At 39.5% G+C, this 24,279-nt stretch overlaps 1 protein-coding gene and 1 long non-coding RNA gene across 3 annotated transcripts in view; one reads left to right on the plus strand and one right to left on the minus strand.

Annotated features, from left to right (window-relative positions):
• The window catches only part of LOC114445972 (rho GTPase-activating protein 26-like), a 57,188-nt gene extending 35,216 nt beyond the window's left edge, over positions 1-21,972 (plus strand). For both annotated transcript variants that reach the window (XM_028421338.1, XM_028421339.1), the window contains exons 12-24: positions 664-700; positions 829-894; positions 1,931-2,005; positions 2,104-2,188; positions 3,201-3,259; positions 6,260-6,365; positions 8,148-8,307; positions 9,239-9,383; positions 9,506-9,683; positions 16,892-16,927; positions 17,023-17,133; positions 18,437-18,528; positions 20,360-21,972. In XM_028421338.1, coding sequence (XP_028277139.1) covers positions 664-700; positions 829-894; positions 1,931-2,005; positions 2,104-2,188; positions 3,201-3,259; positions 6,260-6,365; positions 8,148-8,307; positions 9,239-9,383; positions 9,506-9,683; positions 16,892-16,927; positions 17,023-17,133; positions 18,437-18,528; positions 20,360-20,448 — 1,239 coding nt within the window. In that variant the 3' untranslated portion in view covers positions 20,449-21,972. The remainder of the gene's footprint in view (positions 1-663; positions 701-828; positions 895-1,930; positions 2,006-2,103; positions 2,189-3,200; positions 3,260-6,259; positions 6,366-8,147; positions 8,308-9,238; positions 9,384-9,505; positions 9,684-16,891; positions 16,928-17,022; positions 17,134-18,436; positions 18,529-20,359) is intronic.
• LOC114445973 (uncharacterized) lies at positions 16,305-20,400 on the minus strand. The gene is made up of 3 exons (XR_003671719.1): positions 20,152-20,400; positions 18,416-18,539; positions 16,305-17,139 (listed from the first exon to the last, which is right to left on the minus strand). It is a non-coding gene; the product is annotated as an uncharacterized LOC114445973 (long non-coding RNA).
• Positions 21,973-24,279: the final 2,307 nt, after the last annotated feature.

Genomic DNA, 24,279 nt, shown 5'->3' on the forward strand with positions numbered 1-24,279 from the left:
AGAAAGAGAGACAGAGGCAATCACGGAAAAGGAAGGGACATCATGTCCGCTAACTGATTTTTGGTTCAAGCTACCTCATACATATCGCTGCAGGTCACCAGCAGGTCACCTCTGAGAAGCCCTTTTATGTGTTTATGCCCTAATGGATGAGTCACCTGACAGCCAGTCTTCCCAGCTCTGTCTTTATGCTGTCTTAATATACAGTCTCTTTTGCCCTGAGGCTGGAGTTGTGTTTACTGCTGCGTTCCACGCTCACATTCAGACATCTTCATGTCCCAACACCTCCCTCTGTGCAAAGATAATCCACATCCATAAAGTTGCAACAGGCTTGAACAAGCAGCTGTTGGTCTCACAGGAGCTGGCATAAAATAAGAACTGTTGGCGATCGTGTTTCTTTCTTACTGCTGTTATTTCCTGTTGTTGAGTTCGTTCAGAGGGTGCTACTTCACTCATCACAGCTCAGATTGGGTGGATTTTAGCATGAATGCACACACCGATTCAAACTTTCTGTATTTCCTATAGTATATTCAGCTAAACATGAAAGAGCTAATCTTGTAGGTATACATTATGTTGTCAGAATGTTATTGAATTAAGGCATGATGATTTACCCAGTGTTAATTCCCAGTAGGCTGATAAGGAAGTGTATCTTGTTTATATTTGCAGGTGTACAATCTCAACAAAGACAACCAAGCTGAAGGCAGTAAGTAGCTTTAACTTTGGATGTAATAACTGTTTTTATGTAAAGGCTAAACTGTGTTGTAGTGATACTACTACTTTTATACTATACTACTTTTGTTTTCATTCTCTTCTTTTCTCCCTCTCCATCAGTGGCTCAGCTGGATGTGATTGGGTTCAACGTGATGAAAAAATTCATCTATGCAGTGGAGACTAGAGGTTCAATGTTAACTCATTGTCTCTCATTTTCTGTTCTGCTGATTTTTTTCCCCTGCTGCTTTCCTATGATATGCAGATAAGCAGTGTTATTAGTAGCATTTTATACAGCGATCTCTACACACTTTGTTTACTGATACTTGATCAGGCTCCCTTTGCTTAGGTGTTTTTACGTAATTCTGTTTTTGCCCTTACAAAAAGTTCAGGAAAAAATGAGTTTTGATAGGACAAGACAGTTTGAGGTAGCTGTTAGAAATTCCTGTTGATACAGTCTATTAGCAGAGGTCTGATGCTAAAGTAATAATAGTATTAACATGAGAAATGCAGTGAACATTGATGTATTGATCAATTATTACACATCTATTCACTGTAATAAGCTCATTAGATTATTATGGGGAGCCATAGGGTAAAATTAGCTACTTGTAAGTATTGTGTGCTTTAGGAATATGTATACACTATGCACCAACTTTAGTGTTGTAAACCACTCAAGCTGAAGGTCATGCACAGGATTTAAACCTCTGATGTATGTGAGCATTCCTCTCTATAGACATTCTTTTAAAATGTCACAGTAAAGGTCCACATGTCCACAATATCACTGCCTCCTTTCATCTGCTGCTCTGAGAGCATCCATTACTGTATACTCTGTGTCTTTCCCCTGCTCGGCAGATGCATTTACATTTAGATGGTTTATGAAGATGGCCCTGTGTTTCAGAGATGCTAAGATAATTCTTTTCATGTGGTACGAACTAAATTAGGATAGGATATTCTCTAATCATATGGTTGGGATAAATAAGTATGTGCTATAGGCTTTGATGCTAAAATTACCGGAAATGTGCTGAAATGGATCATCAAGACATTACGGGCTAGATAGTCACTCTGCTGTTTGTGCAGGTAGAATACAGCCTGAGCAATAGTCATCATGCACTCCTTTACACACAAGTCATTTCCATTTGTATTTAATGTTTATCTTATCTTTTCTTATTGAATATGCATTTGTCTGGATGAAGATTTTCACTGATCTTCTCGTCTTCTTGTTTAGGTATCGATGAACAGGGCTTGTACAGAATTGTTGGTGTCAACTCCAGAGTGCAAAAACTACTGAGCCTGGCTATGGGTGAGCACAGAAACACCGACAAATGTATTTATTCAGAGCAGCAAATAAAAACAAATGATTTAAATTGTTCTTTTTCTCTTCATGTTTGTGTCTGTCAGATCCGAAGACATGTGCTGACGTGGAGCTGGATAACCCAGAGTGGGAGATCAAGACAATAACAAGCGCTATTAAGCACTATCTCAGGTTTGTGTGAAAACGCTTATGTAGCTACCCATGTACAGCATTTTCTGTGCTTCTAATGGTGTTTCATTTAGGTGGTTAACCTCGAAGACCCTTTGTAGATGTAGTAATTGCGCTTTTTATGGCTTTCAATCATTGCTTTTATTCTGAGATTATTGCACTTTTCATGCATACAACAGTACAGCATTTTATTATTAAGCTTTTTTATCCATAGTAGCACAAATCATAGTTGTAAGCAGTGTTGTACCCATTGACTATAAAAGACGGGCAATAACCATTGGTTTGTGGATACTGTGGTGACATGTGGCAACATCTGTAGCTATATTAGGCATCAGGTTCAGTCAGTCGGTGGTGTAAAATTACTGTATGTACTGTATTTAAAAAAGGCAGAAAACCTATAGGTGGAGGTATAGGAGGTCTGTCCATCTTTATTTGTCTAGGTTTGCTTTCTATACATCCATATTTGTAGGTTCCCAGTCCAAAAGTGTCACGTTGAACTACCGCCCGCTGCATAACAGTTGGTCAAATGACACACTTAAAAGTGATTTGCTAATTATTAATAAGGAGAAGATTGAGATTGGGCAAAGGGGAAAGGACAAATGTTCATGCTGAGCTAAATCTGTTGCATTAGAATGAATCTCTATGTGCACACAATGCAAATCTACCGCTACATATTCATGCACTTACACACTCATGCACTTCATTGCTACACAAATGGATAGATTTATGGAAACACCCGCTGTCCACTTCACACACAATCACATTTATGGCATCAAGACCTCAGATCAGGCCCCATTGAGAATCAGCATGAGCCATTACACTCCATTCATAAGGAGGCAGTGAAAAACGCATGTCCAGCTGTTAGAGTGGGCATGAGAAGAAAAAAGAAAAGAAAGATTAGGAAAGCATATTTTGATGACTCCTCATCCAGATGTATTGATTTTTGCAAAGCAGCAAACCTTAAGCTCTTAATCGTTTTCCAAGCTGATATCTCTCACCTGACATCTCTTTACAGAATGCTGCCCGCACCTCTCATGACATACCAGTACCAGAGGAGCTTCATCAAAGCTGCCAGTGAGTATTCTTCTTTTTTATGTATCTCATTTTCCTCTCAAATGTGCACAAAGACTGCTGCTTGTGGTTGTAAAAGGAAACATATGGTTTACATTTTTCAAACACATTCCTGAGCAGGTCAGCCTTCGAGTAACCTTTGATTTAACATGAAGTACTCTTGAGTCATTTCATGTTAAGATGTAGTTTATTAGCAGATTAAAGGTGGATTACAGTATTGTAACACTAAGTGAGAATGGGATTTTTGTGCCCTTTTCTTCCCTCTCTCCTGGTAAATATATGTTTAATTTGAAAAATGGGGACAAATGTATCATCATGTGCAGGGCGCGGTCATGACGTGGTTACCTGCACACCAACAGCAGGATGCCTCGTTTTGTTAAGCCCTCTGTATGTTTTTGACCTGTGCATGTGTGGAGAGTTTATACACAATTAATATGATATTTAAATTCCACATGAGAGGCAAAACACATCAACCGGGAAAGAACATGTTGTTTCGAGGCAGCAGACAACAGCTGCAAAATTTTCAGTGTTTGTGTGTAACAGCCTTGGATGGCTGAGGTTTATTCATTCATGATCGATTTTATATTCAAAAAACACTCAGCTGTCTGGAAGACAGATTGCCTAAACAGTTGCAATCATTTCAGTGTATTAGATTCTCTTTGTGTGGCTGCTAGGCTACAAAATAAACTCCTGTAAGCACTTACTGATTTACATTAGGAAGTGGTGTCTCTGCAGATATGGTTAGAACTTTCTGGCCCTACTTCATGTGGTTTACTTTGGTTAGACCTGACTTTATATTTGTCTTTATGCTCCATTTCCGGGATGCTACTAAAAAGAAATTAGGTTTATTCTCCCAAATACTGGTGCAGTGTGTCTAATCCTGCACAGCCTCATCTGTAAGAATGTGTCAGCAGCCGTTTTCCTTTATTTGTTGGTAGCTTATCCTCCCTAAAGCTGAGCTAACGTGAGAAGAGACTCCAGGAAATGGCCGCGTGTCTCTGGCAATGCTACCAGGAAATGGCTTCATAGACGGGCCAACCGGGAAGAAAATAAAAGGAGTGTTTTGATGTGTGTGTCAGTCGAAAGGAGTAGTGTGCCAAAGTCGCTGGTTTGATACCAACCTGGACCACCCGTGCTACAGTATAATGTGTGCGATGATGGTTTTGTAATAATCATAAAGTAAAATTTGCGTGCTTGCTAACTATTTGTGTAGGTTTACAGATTTATATCTGGTCTTAACTTGTGGTAACCGCTCCTCTCTCTTCTTGCCCTGGCATTAATCAGTTTCAGTTTATGTGGGTGTCTGCGTTTGCATGTCATTAATTTGTGTGCAAATGCATGTGCACAAGAATGCATGTCTGCGAGTGAGAGGGAGCTTTTGTATTTTCTCCAAGGCAGAATTTTTCAGAAGCAGAGGTGTTGTTTGAGGACAGCGTCCTCATTTGAACTCTCTCTTTTAGCTCCACCCCTTTTTCCCTCTCTTCTCTTTCACTTGTTTTCTACAACTCCTCCCATCACCACTGAGCTCATGAACTTCATCTTCATCCTCCCCCTCCTTAAGTTTCGTCTCTACTTATTCTGACCTAGCCTTTAATGTCTGCCTCAAGCTATAGTCAGAGGCGACGGTAGGAGTAATGGAGAAAACAGGGTGAAAAAAAGTTTCAGTGAGATACAGTAAGATAGCGGAGGGGGAGGAGATGAGGGAGAGAGTGATATGTGATATCTGCCTTTAGCATGTGACAACAAGAAAGTACAAATACAGTTATAATTCTGGCTTGCATTAGGCTTATGCTTGCATAAATTTATCAGTTGTATCCTTAAAGTTCACCCGTGGCTATCTCTTACCTAACAGAATTCACCAACTTCCTTTTCACTGGACTTTTTTTGTGGCTGCAGGGTAAAGGTTTTTCTTTATTCACTCTCTTTTGTGAATAATAATTTGGTTTATGTAAGAATGAAAGGCAAGAGATGGAGAGGGTGATGTGCTGACCAGAGTTGAGAATATAAGCCAAAGTATACAGTTTGGAATTTAGAGTGCGACAACGGTATTGACTTCCCCATTGAAAAATGATATATTGATTTGTATTTATCTTTTAAATGTCTTTGTTACCCCTTTAATATCTGGTGGAGGGATGTTTTTGCTGCCAGCTCTTCCAAACTGCTCCGATAAAGACCTCAGGTTGACATTTTTGTCCTTTTTCCATCATCTTCCATCTTTCCCTGTCTCAGCAAAAACAACAAACCTTGAAAACCTTGGTGGATCATGCTGTTTACCTATTCACCCCTCTCCTGGAATATGGTGTTATTTGGTGTTACTTCTCTAACCTTGCTTAAATGAACGTGTATAAACTCACTTCTGCATATTATTTTTTAGCACTGTGTAATTTTTTTCTTCCTGAACACTTATGTGTATGCATACCTGTTGATCTGGAGTGTGAAAGAAACGTGATGTGAAGTGGAGAGAAAATAGGAAATGGTCATGTGTAACAGTGTCTGAGTGGCTGGTCACATGTTTTATTTCCAAGTGTGTGTGTGTGTGAATATTGATGCACAGTAAGTCTGTGTGTGTGAGATGCACTGCTGGTTTCAGGTGTATGGCATTGTGCTGACAGCCAGGGCCTGAGGGTTGATCTACTGTGTATCTGCTGTCATCTTTCTATTGATTGGCCCTGCAGCCATGATTTATTCTAGTCGTTTATCAACTACAGGTCTGTCTGCCCTTTCTGAATATCAGGACAAGGAGCTTTTGCAGTTTGCAGCTGTATGACAAAAAACTACCGTACTGACCTGTCAGCTGTGGGAATGTTTGTCCTGCTGTAGTAAATGTTGTTTCAGTGGATTGTATGATCAAAAAATGCAATTCTGCACCAAGGTCTTCTAAATGTCTGTGTGCACAATAGTCGTTTGTCACCATAACTGCATTCAATTAGGGGACACTTAATACATTTTGACAGATGTTGGTTTCTGCTCCTTCCCTCTGTCTTTTTATTTGTCTGTGCCCAGAAATGGATAACCCGGAGGCCAGAGTGACGGAGATACATGGTCTAGTGCACCGACTGCCTGAGAAAAACAGACAGATGCTGGAGCTGCTGATGAAACACCTGGCCAAGTAAGATGAGATAACACACCAACAGAGATGAGGGGTCAATGACTGGCTGCTGCTGATGATCAGGAAATGCTCCAGTCCACAAGGCCACAGTAGTAATACAGTATCTGCCACCTAGAAATGATTATTTGATATGAACTTTTCCAACACCTGCCCTATTCTTTGATTTGTCCTGTTGGACAACTACCACTACTTGTAGTGACCACTACAAAGAAGGGATTTACTGTATAGGCTTCATGTCCACTAATCTAACCCCTTTAAGGCCATGAAACATATCAACTAACCTTTGCACAGTCACTAGGTTAAACATGTATTATTGTTAATAGCAACTCTGAATACTTCATTGCTTTATAGCTGTTGTCACCCATCCTCCAAAAAGGATTAGTGCCCCGTGTAATCTCTTGACCACATGCATTAATGCAGTGTGCACTGAAAATAGATATCCAGCTGTCACCAGGCTAAATCTATGCCATAACTTATCCCTTGAAGGCAGAGAGGAGTGGTCAGATTCAGCAGTTTCTATAGATGCCAAGAAGTGTAGGAACTACCATGGAGCAGCTGAGCTTGGAGCGATTACAGGTTAAAAAAAGATTTAGTTAAGAAGTGGGAATGCAGATTCTGACTTCAAAATTAAATCAAGAAATTGAGTTTAGACAATGTTTATATGTATTTTTGCTCTATTTACATTAATAAGTAAACGTACCTATATAGGTAGAACTTAATCTGCAGTGTACTAGAGTGTAAGAAGCCGCAGCACCAATATGCATGAATTTTACTTAAGTACAGTATTTGGGTAAATATACTCTGTTACTAACCACCACCGGCCTGCAGGTTGCATAACCATTAAGCTGCAGCAGCCCATAAACAAAAAAGCGGGGCATGACACCGCTGGCTTATGTGTAATTATTTCTCTAAAGCAGCCGACCAGCATTGTGTTTTCAGTCTAAACCCCCATCTAAGCCCTGTGGCTTTATCAGGCTTTTCTTCAACAGCAGCAGCAGCATGATACAATCTGACAAATGGGACATCAGCCATATTTATACGGCATGAATGCAATGCGCATATGCAGGTGTTTTGGGGGCATGCACGTATTTACCTGAGCTTAGTGGATTAAGCCTGCCAATGTTCATGAATATCACTGGCTTAAAGGTAGGAGGGCTGAATCACATTGACTCTGTCTTTCAAAGCTGAAGATTTGTTGCATCTGTACAAAAGTGTTTCTTTAAAAGCAAAAACATTATAAGATATATATATATATATATATATATCTTATAATATATATAATATATAATGTATAATTAAAGAAACACTTTATTGCTATATAAAAATACAGAGGGATACATATGTGCACTAATTAAACATCAGGGATTATAATGACTCTGCTCTTTCAACCTTTTCCCCAATTTGATGCAGCATTGTTGACACAGAGTACAATACGCTTTTTGCTCCTTGAAAATAATAAAAAGATGGATGTTTGAAAGTGTATTTGGAAAAAATTATGAGCAGTAGCTTTACTTTGACCCCTCCAATGTTTATTATTCTTTGCATTTTTTTACCTCCTGTTTGTCTGAAACCAAAACACACACATACACACACTTCAGTTCAGTTCAGTCCTTAATGTACTGTGTATTTTTACACATTACATTTTTACGCAACTGCAGAAAAGGAGTTGATGATTTTCAGACTTTAAAACTGATCTGTGGTTATCATTACTATTGTGAGAGGTACAACATGTATTTGGACTAAATGTGGTACCAACATCTCTCTATCTGCTCTTTTCAATAGTGTGGCCAGTCACCACCAGCAGAACCTGATGACCATTGCCAATCTGGGTGTTGTTTTTGGGCCGACTCTGCTTCGCCCTCAGGAGGAGACGGTGGCAGCAATCATGGACATCAAGTTCCAGAACATTGTAGTGGAGATTCTCATAGAGCACCATGATAGGGTGAGTCTGCAGGTTTTCGTGTTTTAGGAGTAAATAAATCCTTTTAGCTTATGCACCTAATCTTTTATCTCTTTTATCTGAATCCCCTATGCCATATGCCCACAATAACTGTATAGCCATTTTCCCCTTTAAATACAAGCAGCTTATTGACAAGCCAAGCAGCTTACAGATATCACCATGGCAACAGCCTGACCCTAACATTGTGCACATACAGTGTGTTTAGTCACTGAATGAAGCAAACAGACAAAGACGACATATGCCACACCTGTGTGCACATGCAGAGGCTTCTCAGACATGTGTAGTGTGTAAAACAGAGCAGAATAATTCTGGAGGAGAGCACTGCGTAACTCTTAATATCAATATTATATGTCAATGATGTTGACATATATATGACATATATATAATATATTTATATGTAAATATGTCAACGATGTGAAAAAGATGTTTACTTTCTAGTGACATGGATATGCATTGTATTGGTAACAACACAAGTTATATTTTCTGTCAATAAACTGTGTGTGTTTCTTCTTGAATGGAATAATATGTGCAGAGCAGAATTAGTTGTGGAAAAACGTTTGAGAAGAGCAATGTAATTGGTACGAGGGGAAAGAAACATGTATATTTTTATCACAGCATGAGATTTTCTGTGTCTTGCCCAACTGTATTTCCAACTGCAACAGAAATAAATTTCAGTAGTCACGATCAGCGCCACAAATCCAGGCTGAAGCCCACAATGTCATCTGTTGTTAAGTTTCTGTATATGTAATTATCCCCATTTAGAAGACATAGCTCTAAGCTATGTTTGTTTACTGCAGTGGTTGCAGTTGAGTTGTATAAAAACAGGACTTAATAAATATAAGGCAGGACAATCTGCCTATATATAGTATACTGTGTACTGTTGTACTCAAACCTGACTGTTTTGTTTATGCAGATATTCAGGGATGTGCCAAATTCTGCAGGCGGTCCAACCAACATGCAGCTCAACCTGTCCAGGAGGAAAAGCACAGAGGGCAAAGCTCCATCCTGCAGCGAGAGGCCCCTCACACTCTTCCACACACCAACACATTCCCAGAAAGGTGGGCTGTTAGACACAAACTGCTGTATGTTACAACCGAGGTTCCAGATACTACACTTGTCTTGTTTTGACTTGTTTGAAAAATACACCAGAGCATTTGTAAATCTTTTCTTACACTTGTAGGTGAAAAGAGAAACAGTGTTGTCAACACTGCTGTCGCTGAGCTGCAACAGTCCTCCTTGGCCAACTGTAACAGCAGTAGCAGCAGCAGTAGCAGTGGGAGCCAAGGTCGAACCCCGAGACACAGCCTGACCAGCAACGATGGAGAGCAGGACAGCCGGCAGATCCGACCCAGCTCACTGTGAGTACAACACTGTGGCTGGCTGAAGTTAATCTTCCTTATAGAGAGGCCAACAACAACAACAACATTAACATTAAAAAGACTTTAGAAAGTAAAATCCTTTCAAAGAATCTGTATTGTATACTATAATTGAGCTCAAGAGGATTTATACATGCATCAAAAGAGAGTCAAATGAATCAAAATGAACACAGACATGATAAAGAGAATAAACAAAGGAGCTGATTTACAGTTAAGCAGTATGAATAGAGATTGTTTATACTCTTGCACATATGTGCAAACAATCACGATTCCAAAGCAGAGTACACGAGCACATGCTGGACACACACGTGCATTTGTGGCATCAAGGAGCTTAAAAAATAGTCTTGTGACTAGTTTAAATCCCAAAAGCCTGAGACTACTGTTTGCCTAAGAAACGAAAATAAGTGAGTGAATATTCAGATTCATAAACACTGAAGGGTATGGTCAAGTTTTACATTTCAGACTTAAAATAATGAGCATGTCCAGAGCTGTTCAAAGGGCATTGTAAGATGTGTGTGCAGTTTCATCGGGTCTTAGTAGGAAAAGTGGACTAGGACTGAACCCCACCCATGTTGATATGGTTTGTGTTGTCTAGGCTGTCCCTGTGTCTGATTGGCAGTTTAAAACCTGTAACTGAAGCAGGTTTTTTTCTTAATCAGGGCAAGCCCCTCTCCTGGTATAAAAAAGCACCATTTATATATAAACACTGTTTATATGAGGATGGTACCCTCCTGTGGAGTTTCACACACACAGTGGCAGTGATTAGGTAGGGGGTTGTCTGCTGTATGAAATTATTTCCAGCAGGGTTAGGTCTGCAGTTAGTCCAGCTGTCAGCCATTCCATGTTGTTTTCATGGTCAAAACATATTATTGTCTCTGTTCAGTTCTTTCACCAACCAATGTTTTGATCAGCTGCAACCCTATGAGTGTGTTTTGTGTCATGTTTGTTGTCCACATATTTATCTCATTTTTGAATTAGCCTCCAGCCTATCCTCTGACACCCAAGGCCTCAAAATAATATAACAATCTAATTTAACTAAAACATCATGGCCTGTGGACTGATTATCTTCATAATAGATCTCCTTGATACAAGCATAATTTATTATATATTAACCTTGGGATCTTTCATGATCATCATCTGAAAAAAAATAGGCTTGACTGGATACTCTTTATAGAGGATGAAGTGACTCTGCTTCTAAATGAACAGGTGGTCAGAACATTTGCTTTTAAATGATTAGGGTGCACAGTACAAATTTTAGAACACTCCTTACAATGTTCAAAGACTTTTCAGCATCAAATGATATTATTATTATATACATAATATAAAGGGTTTCTAACTCTAACTGCCGGTTTCTATTAGTGCACACTTCAGTTCTGCACTTTACAGATTGATTACATGCTCCTCAAAGAAGCAAACAATAGCAAGTGGACAATAGTGATTTTAAAAAAAACAACCTGTGATCATCGATAGTTGATACATTTGTCCAGTTGCCAAACCCTAGTTTCTGGAAGGTAGGTAAACATCCTGTCAAGCAGCTTCATCCTCCAAATGTTTCATCTAAAAATATCACGTTGTCAAGTCATGACCTTTTTAAACTGAGCGGTGTGAAGGGTGCAGCAAGAAGAGGTTGGGGGAAAGTGAGAATTTGTTTGAATGTCAGTTGTGCTGACAATTAGTTCCTCTTTCATACAAGTATTTATTACTAATTTGTTACCAAGGCCTGGGTTTATGTAATAAAAGGAGAGATGGGAGAAATAAATGCAAACGTGACCTAAGAGAGCACATAGAGCAAAATGGAGACAGAAAAGTCATTCTTTGCATGATGAGTCTCGTCAAAGTCATTTAATGACTGAAGTGAACAACCTGTCAGCCACGATAAGGCATCTAATGGGCCATGAAATTATATGTTCAAAGATCTCTATCTGTGTGTTCCCAGCTTTTCTCTTCCACCTATCCTTGTGTAGAAAGGTGTGCCGTCAATCACACGTGGCCTTTTATGGTTTTACTGTATGTATGCATGAGTGTTCCAGGAAGGAACAGCACCTTCTGCATTAACTTAGGTACAAGTGCAACTTGCAGTTGCAGTTAAGATGTGAAGATTTTGCTCAGTGGCATTTTCTCCACAGGGATCAAAAAAGATGTGTTGTGTGGCCAAACCTCAAGCACTAGCTTTAAATATTTTAGATTTAAAGATAGCTATTGAGAGATTTTTTTTTTCTGCCGCTTAAAAAAGATTACACTTACACCTTTTTAGGGGAAAGAGTAAGTCTTATTTCCTAAAGCTGTCTGTCGGGAGTAGTCAGTGAAGTGTAAATCTCAAAGAGCAGCTAAAGCCAAGAGTGATGCAAGAGATTCTCAAGATCTTGCCAGGTTGTCTTTCTAGTTTGTGGATGGTTATGGAGTATGTGTGTGTATGTGTGTCAATTAAATATCTGTGTGTTCTCTGTAAATGAAGAAAAGTTTAGTTTTTATTAGCTGAACGACTCCAAGAGATGAAACCACCTCACAATTAATCAGTGCAGCTTAAAATACACAGTTTATAACTAGATTATTATTTGTCCCAACAAGAAGGAGGCTGATTGTTCCAGCAATGATTCAGACATACAGAATCACAGAGCTGACATATTTACAGTGAAAAGATGATGGATGGAACATATCATGTGTTCCAGTCACAACATAATTAGTGGATGATGAAATCCATACAACTGTAGCAGCCTTGCTTATGTTAAACTGTGATGGTGGCGCTGTATGACAGGCAAAGGTCACACAATAAGGTTTTTTTCCTCTTTAATGCATTTAGTCGTTAAAATGAGTCATGCTATTAATTTCTGAAAGTATCCTGCTACAGAGACTCTTTAAATCTGGCCAATAGAAGATGTTTGAGGCTGCTGATGTTTGAGCTGGATCTGATTTGAATTTACTAACAGGTCAGGAGGTGATCTAGGCCTGCTGGTCATAGATTATAGGAAACAGACTTCATGAGGACATGTTCACACACACACACACAGACAAGCAAAACACTGCTCATAAATCAGATGATATCAGGACTCAGGAAGTGCAAAGAGTTTGAGTCCTGATACAAATGCTTCATTTTTAAAGGGTTTTCTTCACAATTACTTGAACTGCGCTCCTCATTAAGGCCCATCTAGAGTTGAGAACATTAGCTAATAAATTATGTAGATCACACTCTCATCAGCTAATGCAGCACTACTTTTTTTTAAATTCTAGATTTTTTTTGTTATAATTAGCTGGAGTGATCCCTAACTCCAATTCAAGTTTACAAAGGACACTCAAGCTCATTAATGAGACACTATTTCATTGCATCATTGGCAGTGCAGCATCCAATGTGACTTCCTGCTTGGAAGACTTCACATCTCAACATCTGCTGTTTGGATTTTCTCTCATGTATCTCTTTATTTTGTATGTTCTCCAGTGTCCTGTAATGAAAGGTCAAATAAGTTCACAGCCAGCCAGGTGGTCAAAGGTTTCATTTTCTTCCTAAATATGTAAACTCAAAATTTAACCTGACATCTGTGGCGTCTTTGGAGGCCTATTCAAATTAAAATTAAAACATTTTAGACAACCTAATGTGGCCAAAGCCATAATTCTGAAATAACGCTTAGGTTCTGCTATAATAGCACCCTTTATATACATTCTTTCGACGAAACGTCTGTCAGATTCCGTCTCAGATTTAAATACAATAATAAGCAAAATATTGTTCGTTTGCTGCTTGGCCTCTACATGTAGCATTAGTGATTAATATGGCTGATGACCTTATCACTGAACTGGGCCCTAAGGTGAAAATATAAATGCCACAGCCTCTCTTGCCATCTTACCTTTTGTCCTTTAGTAAAAACAAAACAGCTTGATCAACAATTAATTTTGCTATCAGCACAGCAAACACAGTAGTATTTCTGTCTTTCTTTCTTGAAGCGTAAGCTTAGGGGACGTATAGACATCATCTCTAGTAATGAAATTTGCATTTACTGAGAAGCAAGGAAATGTAAGAACTTGAAAACTAATAAAGATCTTTTCTGTCTGTCACTGAAGTGAATTATTTTAAGAATTTATTGCGAGAGAGTTCGGCTGTACAGTGAAGAGATGAAATAGTGCCTGTGCTTCATAACTGCTTCACAGCAATATAATAATGCTGTCATGATTCAGCAGATATATTAAGAGGAGAAGCAGCACATTCTACACACAAACCTGTGGTTCTTACGCTCTCGCCTGCTCTCTGTAGTACTCTAATCTCTTTAGTGCTCTCACTGTGAAAACATATTGATAACTTAGGACACAGTTGTATGGCAGCACAAGTAGCAACTTAAATTTATGATGCTCATTATTTAAATAGTTGTTAGAGCTTCTCACACCCTTTTGTTTTTTCTAGAGTCCAAACTTGTTTGAAGGTCAGTCATGCAGGTCAAGCTGATGTATTTTGTAAACTGCCTTTAGGCAGTAGATGATCTTTCCCAGGTTGTAAATTGTATTTTTAACATACCGGCAATGGCTGCAAAGGCTTTTAATAATTCAGCCATTCAGGCCCTGGTTTGATTAGGTGTGTGTGTGTGTATACGTGTATGTTGTGTGTTTAATGCTTCAGAGCAGTGGATTGATGACCTATGGGAGGGAGACAGAGACACATCAGTGTAATTGAATCAGGTGTCAAATTTGCTGTGCGTGCGGTTTGAAGAGACATTTCACCTGAAACCAGTTAATTTACTTCATAGTGAGTATATGTTGTTTTTGTGCAGTATGACAAAAAAATGTAAAGGATCAAAATATCTTGATTTGAAGCTGGACAGTCTCTTCCATCGTTTCTTTGATGGAAGGAGTGATCGTTGGATGGGTTGAAGGGGGCTAGAAAGACAGGAAGCAGATGAGAGCAAGCACATTGATGGTTTGATTAAGGAGAGAGGGTGGATCAATCACTCAGACACTTTAATATGTGCTCATTTAAAAATGGACATGGAATACAGTTATAAAGCTGCTCTGATAAAATTCTTGAACGCGCTCAAGCCTGAGCTTTTTTTTTGCTTTGTGGTCCGTTTAGTTGTATAGCAGTTATCAAACACCTCATGTTCTGTGGCAGCCAAGCTCTAACAGGAAGGTGTATACCGAGATTGTTTTAGAGTCTGGTGATTGACATTGAAAGAATTTTTGTTGAATTGTGTATTTTAAACCCATCTCTCCATACCAATTGCAGTCATTTAAATGACTTATCGTGTTCCTAAAAAAAAGAAAGAGACAAATTATATTATCCCAAACACCTTTCAAATTTAGCAGTATCACCATGGCAACCATATCAAAAAAATGAATGGACCATGTCATGTATGAGACAGGTCTTGCTATGAATGAGTGGATGTTAAGAGGAAGAATAATAATGCTCTGATTCACCAGCGAATCTAACACACATTCACACACAGTATCTCAGATGGTTTATTGAAATAAAAAAAACAACCTCAGAGCTGATCTGATTAGTAGATTAAATGATTATGTAAAGGTTGTTGCCTGTGGTTCACTGCTCCTGTATATATCGCCACTCTTTGGTGAGTGCAGTGGAACATTTAGCCACTGGAAAAGCAGATATTTCCTCAGGAGTTGGTGGAGAATAAAACAAAGCAATAAACGAGAGAGCAGAGGATCGCTTTGTACACATATCAGCTTCAGAAGGATGATGTTCCGATATCATGTTCACAGCCAGCCAGGTGGCCGAAGGTTTCATTCTCTTCCTAAATATGTAACTCAAATTTTAGCCTGACATCTGTGGTGTCTTTTAAAATAAAAAAAAACACACACATGTGGCTCTAACTTGGTTTAAACAGCTGTGTATTGCATTCAGAATAATCTACTCTGTGAATAACACTTCACAGTCCTGCTGCAATAGCACCTTTCATATGCATTCATTTAACAAGGTGTCGGCGATTACGATGCCGTTCGGGCCCATTGTTAAGTGAACAGACTGACCAGGGGAATTCACTTACTAATAGGATACCTGTTGATCTCACAACCTAAATACCTGTGGTGAATGAATCAGGACAAAAAAGCTCAAGAAGTAGTGTTGAAAATAGACAATGGAGACAAATGGTCTTGGCCGCTCAGTACTTGAACAGGAAGTCAGGAAGTCCTGCAAGTGAGAGTCTTTGCAAAAGGTTTGTTTAATTGTGCCCATTAGAATTATTATTGTCAGAAAAACATTCTTCTATAGATGTACGTTAATGTGATGTCACACACACCCATCCACCCACCCACCCATATATTATATATATATATATATATATATACACTATATATGTGATGTGATGTGTGTGTGTGAACATGAAAGAACCATTCACTTGTACAATCTGGCTTTCAAGGTTTTTTCTGTGTTATTCATATGAATAATTAAATTACAGACTAGCAGAAGCTTAAAAGGCCCTTTGAGCTCAGGAGTCAGGCACTATACACTGCAGCCTGGCTGAGCTGTGTCAGTGCTGCAGCATTAATAGGCAAAGTTGAGGCTTGTTCTGTTTCCTCTGCTGACTCTGTTCAGATGTTTGATGATTTTCTATGTATATCTGCAACAAGGGCCATCATCTCAAAGCACATTATGACTTGTGTGTGTGTGTGTGTGTGTTTGACTGCAGTGTGTGAGTTCAGCAGCATCTTGTAGTACCAGATTAGATGCACTGAATGATACATGGATTGAAGAAGGGGGCACAGCTTGCTTAGACAGAAGGACGCATTATATTACCGTACACTGCAGCATGTCAATCAAACATTTAGAAATTAGGTCACTGTATGTGTTTAATGTCCCCGCTGTCCACAGATCACTAAATGCAGCTTTCGTGCAAGGACAGAGCGTATCCATGGTGAAGTCAACATCGTGGTTATTAGCCTTCATTTAACATTGTTGTTTTAGTCGCAGCTGCAGCATATTCACATCACCCAGCGAGACCTATTACAGAGTTGTGTTTTGCCAAGCTAGCTGGGAGGTTTACTCTGCTAATTGTCATCTGTTCCCTGTGTGCTGGAAAGCTAAAAGAAGAAGCTCTCGAGGGAGAATAAAGGTGTGAAGAGGAAAAAATCTAAATGTATTACAATGTCCAATGTTTTTCTTTGGTTCCTTGGTTTTTACATATTTTACTAAACATTTGTGATTAGGAGCAAATACTTCATTCTTTTTTCTTATCAGTGTCATTTTGTGTTTCCAGGCTAAACCCAAAGAGTCGTGGCAGCATACCAGCCAGGTAAGACGTAATGTCCAAACCTGTGCAGGACATATGTGATTAGTACTGCCCTTGTATGATGCTATTGTGTCTGTCTGTATGTGTCTGCGCCTCAGTGCAACGTCTCCCAGTCCCACCTCACCACGTTCCCCCTCCTGGCCGATGTTCTCAGCCCCTTCAAGTCCACAGCCGACATCGTCTGCCTCCAGTGACTCCTCTCCTGTCAGGTTGGTCTGCATTGTTTGGAGTGAACAAAGAGGAAAGAACAGTGTACAGTATGTTGATGAAGATTCTCAGTCATCCAGGTCATCATACGTAGAGAAGATTGAAGCAAGGCGTCTGGACTTGTAGAGTTTTCTTAAAGACGTTTCGCTGCTCATCCAAGCATCTTCATCAGTTCTGTTTGGTGGGGAAAGTGGTTTATATGTGGTTGCAGACCTCAGTGGGTGGGTCTGGGTAAAACTTACAAACAATAGCACTAAATGTTTCCATACTTATTTGTGATGATCTGGCTGACTGTGCCAGGTGTGTCTAACGACTGGCTAACGACTATGAGCCAGTGAGCATGTGACTTGGAGTGAAACTTCCTGGGGGTGGATGGAAGCTGCATTGATTGTGGTAGAAAAATGATGTCTGAGACCACCACCTCTGTTAAGGGAAGGTTTTTCCAGCTTAACATAGATGGCTTCCTTGACTCCTCTTTCATACCATCGTCCCTCTCTGTCTAGAATGTGGAAACGTCTTTAGGAAAACTCTACAAGTCCAGACGCCTTGCTTCAGTCTTCTCTAAACAGTGCATAATAAGTTCCACTTTGGGAAATGTGATTCAAGCATTTATCGAGTGCTGTTCAGTCAATTATATAAAAGTTTTTAGTAATATACTCTTATTTAATTAAGTAGAGATCTTTAAATTTAGGCCGGATGTCTCGACAATTGGCAGTTCAATTCATGAAGAAAAAGCAGTTTGACGGCTTACAGGGTCCTCCCAGCTGTATAGTGCCCTTGAACTTCCTGTTATGTAGCGGTTGTGACCTCTGATCTTCCCCATGAGTATGGGGGTATGGGTATTTAAAAGCCCCTTGAATCAAGGATGTACTCCCAACTATTTTAAACAGGTCAAGCAGCAGCCATTCTTATGTAAGCTTCTCTATTTAAATTGTAATAAAAATGCACCTTAGTCTGATGCAGTCACCCCTGTGAACTTTGGCAGATGTTCAGTGTCAGTGCTTCACATTTCAAGCCCCATGTTTCCTGGCGCTGTTGTAGACGCTGCTCATAGCCGCTGCTCATAGCCGCTCTTCTGGGGCACTGCCCTGCAGCCTCGCATCTTTTAAGCACACCTTCATCGTCCGTTATCATGTATGAATATGACCACCTTATACGTTATACAACAGCTCATATAAAGACATGGGCTGTCTGTGATTTCTGTAACTTGAGGTGTTTGCTTTGAATGAAGTAAATGAAGTATTGTTTGAAAAATAAAAGCTTGGAGTCTGCTGTCTTACTCACTCTGTCTCTCATTGCGTCCAGTATTGCAGGCAGAAAGGCTCGAGCGCTGTACGCCTGCAAGGCAGAGCATGACTCTGAGCTATCCTTCATCGCTGGAACCATCTTTGAGAATGGTGAGTCAGTTCTTCGGATGTGCCAGCAGAGAGGGAGAAGGAAAGAATGTGGGCTTGTGTATAGAAACAATTTACTGTCAAAACAAAAAAAGCCAGCCTTGGGAATTTGCTCAACTGCCTGCGTGTTGGATTTTGTTTCTATGGTTTAGGATGGGTTTATGTTTCCTCCAAGTAATCCACCATGTTTGAAAGGCTTATTAACACCAAAGATGTTTTGTTTTGTTTTTGTATTTGAGGTGAGTATGATGGAGCAGAGGAACATAATTAACACCTTCCAGCTAATTACAAGGAGACAGAATCCATGTGTGTGATGTAGTTTCTCATTTGTGTACTGTATTTTTACCCGTCAGCTGGTATTAAAGGGTGCTTGAATTTACACAGAGGCTGCCAAGCAGACTGTTACAGATGCAGCCAGAGCATTGCATTGCTTCTGCATGCAGCCAAGCTCTTAATATCTTTCATACCAGAGAAGTTGTTCGCTTTGTTTTAGTTACAGACAAATATCAAAGTAATTCAAGCACACAAAGATGGGAAGTATTGTGAATATACTGTACAACAGTACAGTCCCCAGGCTTAAGTTCCCAGATCACTTTAATCTCCCCAGTTTTCTTTGGCTTGACTCTTCTAAGACCAGATTTGCTAGAGCTGTACTTTACTCACTAGTTGCTTTACTCATTATCATGCAGTTTATCTAAATAGCCACAAACCCAGTGTTGGTTCTTTATTGATTCGTGGTCTTGCCAAGTAAGGTGACACATGGTGAACCTAAATGCAGATCGCTGCATAAAGACTATTGGGAGTTATGCAATGCAGAGCAGTGTCATCTGAGCTCTTTGAGTCAAATGTGACCTAGGGGACATGTAATCCTTAAAGTGGCATCTCAATAACGCAGTCTGCTCACCGCAAGCTAAGGACATCACTTTCCATCTGTCCCTGGGGAGCTCATGATACAATCTCATAATGCTTTTTTAACATTCATATACTATAGGTGCAGCACAGTGAATAACTGTGTTCATTCAGAGGTTTGATTACACAAAAAAGTCTTATACTGAGCACACATTTGGTTTGACTCTTTGATGTAACTGTGTGGTCGGCTGCGTTTATAATTTAGATTCCTGGTGAGGACAAATGTGGTGAACACACACACAGCTGGCTTCTACAGTGCGTCCCCTGATCCTGGACAGGGACGTCTTCTTTAACCAGAACGTTACAATAATTATTACAATCATGTTGCCCCCCTAAAAATAGCACTGTTCAGATTGCTCATATTTAGCAAACAGGTTGAAACTGCCATCACTTTTTTTTATTTTATGCTTCAATTAAGTTAAAAAAAAAAGTCCTGTAGTGGGAGCAGAGCAGCACCTACGCTAACCCACCTAACATGCACCTGATGCTGAGTGGTCTAGACCACTATGGGTCAGTCGCAAGAACATACTGTAGCATGAAGTCTTGCAAGATGGATTCTTGCCAAATCATTAAAGTCTATAATTGCAGCTTATTCTTGTTACAAATGGCTAACTTTAAAGATGGTAAAAATAACACAAGGTTAAAAAACAGTTAAACATTAGCTCACACGTGACACTGCAGGAAACCAGCCATGTCTGGAGTATATTTCAGGCTCACCTTCTAACAGCTCTCTGCCATGGTCCGAGATGTCTCCTATAGAGACTTGAACATGCAACATGTGGAATTATTAACTCCCCTCTTCACATATTTGCTGCCTCTTAATCTCTCCTCTCCGATCTTTCTGTCTCCTGCGCTTCATATTCATAAATATTTCGCCTTCTGTCTTGAAATATACAAATCAATGTTTCATTCTTTCTCCCTCTAGTTCATGCCTCGAGGGAGCCTGGATGGTTGGAAGGAACTCTGGACGGCCGAACAGGACTGATACCAGAAAACTATGTGGAGTTTTTATAGCCCAGGGCCTGCAGAGAGAATCGGACTGGATAGAACTAGATTTGACTGCACAAAACTGGACAGACTCTGTTAGATTTATATCATACAGGACTGGACTATTGTGGATGAGATGACTCTTGTCCTTGACTGGGAAATGAAACTGGACCAAGCAGAACCACATTAAATGGATAGTGGACTGGGGAGAGGAGGAGGCCCCGAATTGCACTGGGAAAAAAACAAGATAAGTCTGTTATTGGATTAGTATGGACTGCTTCCAAAGTACTGGTTTAGATGATATGGCAATGAACCTGGAATGTGTGTGTGTGTGCAAGTGTGTGAGACAGTGGGAGGAGGTTGGAGAACATGAGTTGATATTTTTGAGCTGTGATTTTTTTTGTAGCCCTTGCTTTCTTATTGTGAACTGCACTTCAGCGTCTCCTCTCTCTGCTAGGTTAGAAAAAGTTAGGTCTTCCTGCACAGATGACGACAGGGAACATAACCTCCTCATTGTTTGACTGATTGCTAATCCCATAGAGGAAACTGGAGCTTTTTAAGCTGATTGAAATGATTGGGTTCATAGCTGTAAATGTGTTTGTGAGCGCTTGTCCAGTAATTCCCTTGGACAAGAATCAACCTGGCTAATGTTTCAGGCAGCAGGAGCCCCGGGGCAAATCAGCACAGGATGAGGTTGCTTCAAAAGCTGGTCACCCAAAGGTCAGTGTCTGGTATCCTCATGTATTTATAAGGATTCTCCCTGCAGAGCCCTCACAAAAAACAACAACAAAAAAAAAAACAAGCAGATCAGCAGTTTACAACACTGTGTAGGAGTGGCAACTGATCCTGGTAGTTAAAATGAGCACAGCTGTGAGGACTCCCTCTGTCTGATCCAATCCATTCTCACATATACAGTCTGTACCAGGAAGTTGTATTTTTCACACGCAGGACTTTTTCTCACGAGCTGTAACCTCCTTCTTGACTCGTTTTATTTACCAGACTGTAGATAAACGGAGAGAGTGACAGCTTCATATCAGTTTTATTTTGTTATGTACAATTACCAAGATCGTGTTTATTTAATTAGGTTGGACATTCATGTTTGTATTTAGAGCTTATTATTCATAATAAATCAAATTATCAGCTCAGGCATAAGAAGAAAAAAGAAAACAGTATCAATGAAAGCTGATCTGCTTTGGGGCTCCGATGAATGTCCTCATTTTCTGATTTCTTTTTTTTTTTGAACCACTTCATATTAACTTTTTAAGTGAACTTTTGACAGATTATTCAAAATATTTAACAGCATTTAACAAAAATCAAATGGGAGAGTAACAGAAAAAAAAAATGTGAAATGAGACTACTTTGTTCATATCTAAGCTTCTTATTTATGAGACTTCCTAAAGGCAAAATCCTGAACTGTGTTCTTTTTTGGGATGTTTTATTGAAATTGTAAATAAATACACAGCATTTGATAAGGTATAATTTTTTAAGTATGAAATTTTATATTTTGTATTTTTAGCATACTAACTTAATTCCTTTTAATTCCAACTTTGTTGCCCAGATTTTTTGTATCATTTAAGTCTATCTACAGCCTTAAATATTCTTTCAAGTGTTTTGGTGAAAATATTGTGCAGAATTAAAGATAAAAGTTAAAGAGCTGCAGCGTTGATGATGTTTCATTAATAATATGTCAGTGTGTTACACGTGTTGCTTTCTTTGTATTGTACTGTATATACAGTCGATACATTGGACTCACATCATTTCATGAAAACAGCAGAACACCATCTGTTCTATGTTCTCACCATGAAACACCACAATATCATTACATTTGCCCTCTTGTTCCTGCTGGGGTTTGGGGTATTTTCCAATTTATCCAATAATTTTCAAAGAATGTCTCCCACACACCGGTGCCTGGATGGAATCCATCCATGGAAGCAAAATGAACATTTTGAGCAAAGTGTTTCTGTTTGCTCCCAGTATGGTGTATTTGACTTTATTGTGGGTGCAGATGAATAATATGCATGTGAATTATATATTGAGGAGAAAATGCTAATGCTAAGAGAAAATATTTTTGAGCACACAATTTGCTCAATTACATTGTTGTCTGCACACTAAATATCATATTTCCCTCAGTTTCAGGTTTTGCTCGCCCCCCCCCCCCCCCCTTCTCTCTCTCTCCACATATTCTTTTCTGCACGCTTCAGTCTTCCTGCTCTTACAAGTTGGCACAGTGTTACAGATGTGCCAGAATTTTGCTTTCCGGAAGTAAGCATCGTAAAAACTTCTTAGGATGCAGCCTCTTCCGTTATTTGATAGGACTACCCAGAATGCTTTGCAACATTAACAACAATGGCAGTGGCAGGAGGGATGCCCAGTGACTCAAACTTTTGTCTGTGAGGCAGCAGCTTTGGTGGTTAGCAATGCTAGCAAATTAGTGCTCTACATTTTGAATGACTCTACTTTTTAAATACTGGACATTTTGTAATAATAAAAGTATAAAGCAAATGCTTTGGGTTTTCTGTTTGACACACTATTTAAAATCTCCTAGTGTAACAGCTCATTTTCCTGATTGGCTGATTAGAGTTTTGTCTACGTCAACCAGGACATGCTGAGACAGATGGAGATATTTCTCACCAAACCAGAGTCTGCTCTAAATCAGCAACCTGTCTGTTAGAAGTTCTTACAGCATGTGTGATGCCAAATGTAGCTCTCAGCACAAGTTCAATCATGAAGACTCTATTTCACATCATCCACCACTTATCTCTATCTGCTTTCCTCTCCCTCTTCACCTTCACCATCCTCGCACTCTTGCTTTCACTGCACTGCACTCTCTCTAGTGACCTCCCAAATAGTCAGGTGTTTAATAGATGGCACCTCCCTCACCAATCAGCTGTCGATCTGTCCCTCTCCTGCCCAATCATAGCGTAGCATGAAATTTAAAAGCCTCTGTGTCTTCTAAATAAATCTTTCTCATTCAGTTCGCTGAGTCTCTCATGATTGAAACGCTGGTTATTGCATGGTTCAAGGACATTTGGTTTCAATGGGTCTATGCTTTCAGTGGTGGAGAATAATTGAGTTGATGCTGCGGGCATCTCCACACGGATCACAGAACTAGGGTTATGTTGTAAAAAGACGTCATTCTGTGCGAGGTTGACACTAATCACAAACTAATAAGGAAACATGGCTTTAAACAACATTTTAAAACTAGTTGGATACAATGCCATATCAGCTTAACTAAGTATTAGAAAACAAATCAATAAATAAATTGATTGCAGGATGGTCTAATCTAGCAATTAGACAAATCCTACATGTTGGTTTGTTGATTTCTGTCTAAATCAGGTAAAATCCTGTGGCTGGCAGTTCATCATAATGAAATCAGCATCTGGCCATAAAGGAGAGAATGCATATTCAGGCATAGCTATAGACTAAAGGGATTGTCAATAACACAACTTAAATATTTACATAGTGTGTTATGGAATGATGTGGCAAGCTTCAGAGTGTACAGCCATCTGGTTCACCAGACCAGAGCTCCATGCCCTTTCTAAGTTTCTGCAGTATGAGAGGCAGCCTTGTTGTCGAATGTAAGACAATAGCACTATGAGGAACAGCAAACAAAAATTAAACATTAATCACATCAAAAATGTGTACACTACTGTTTTTGTTTGTCTTACCAAATAATATCAAGTGTCAAAACTATCCCTTAAATATATCTAACACTGCCAGGCAGGATGTTCACCCTGGGAATGAGCAGGGATGATTCAAGATCAGCTACATCCTCCTGAAACTGAAGTCCACCTCTCCTGGGCAGATGATGTTGTAGCACCACTGTGGAAAAACAGCAGGTGGTCCACCTTGGGCCAG

This window comes from Parambassis ranga, chromosome 14 (genome assembly GCF_900634625.1).
Source record: "Parambassis ranga chromosome 14, fParRan2.1, whole genome shotgun sequence".
In the NCBI taxonomy this organism is placed as follows: Eukaryota; Metazoa; Chordata; class Actinopteri; family Ambassidae; genus Parambassis; species Parambassis ranga.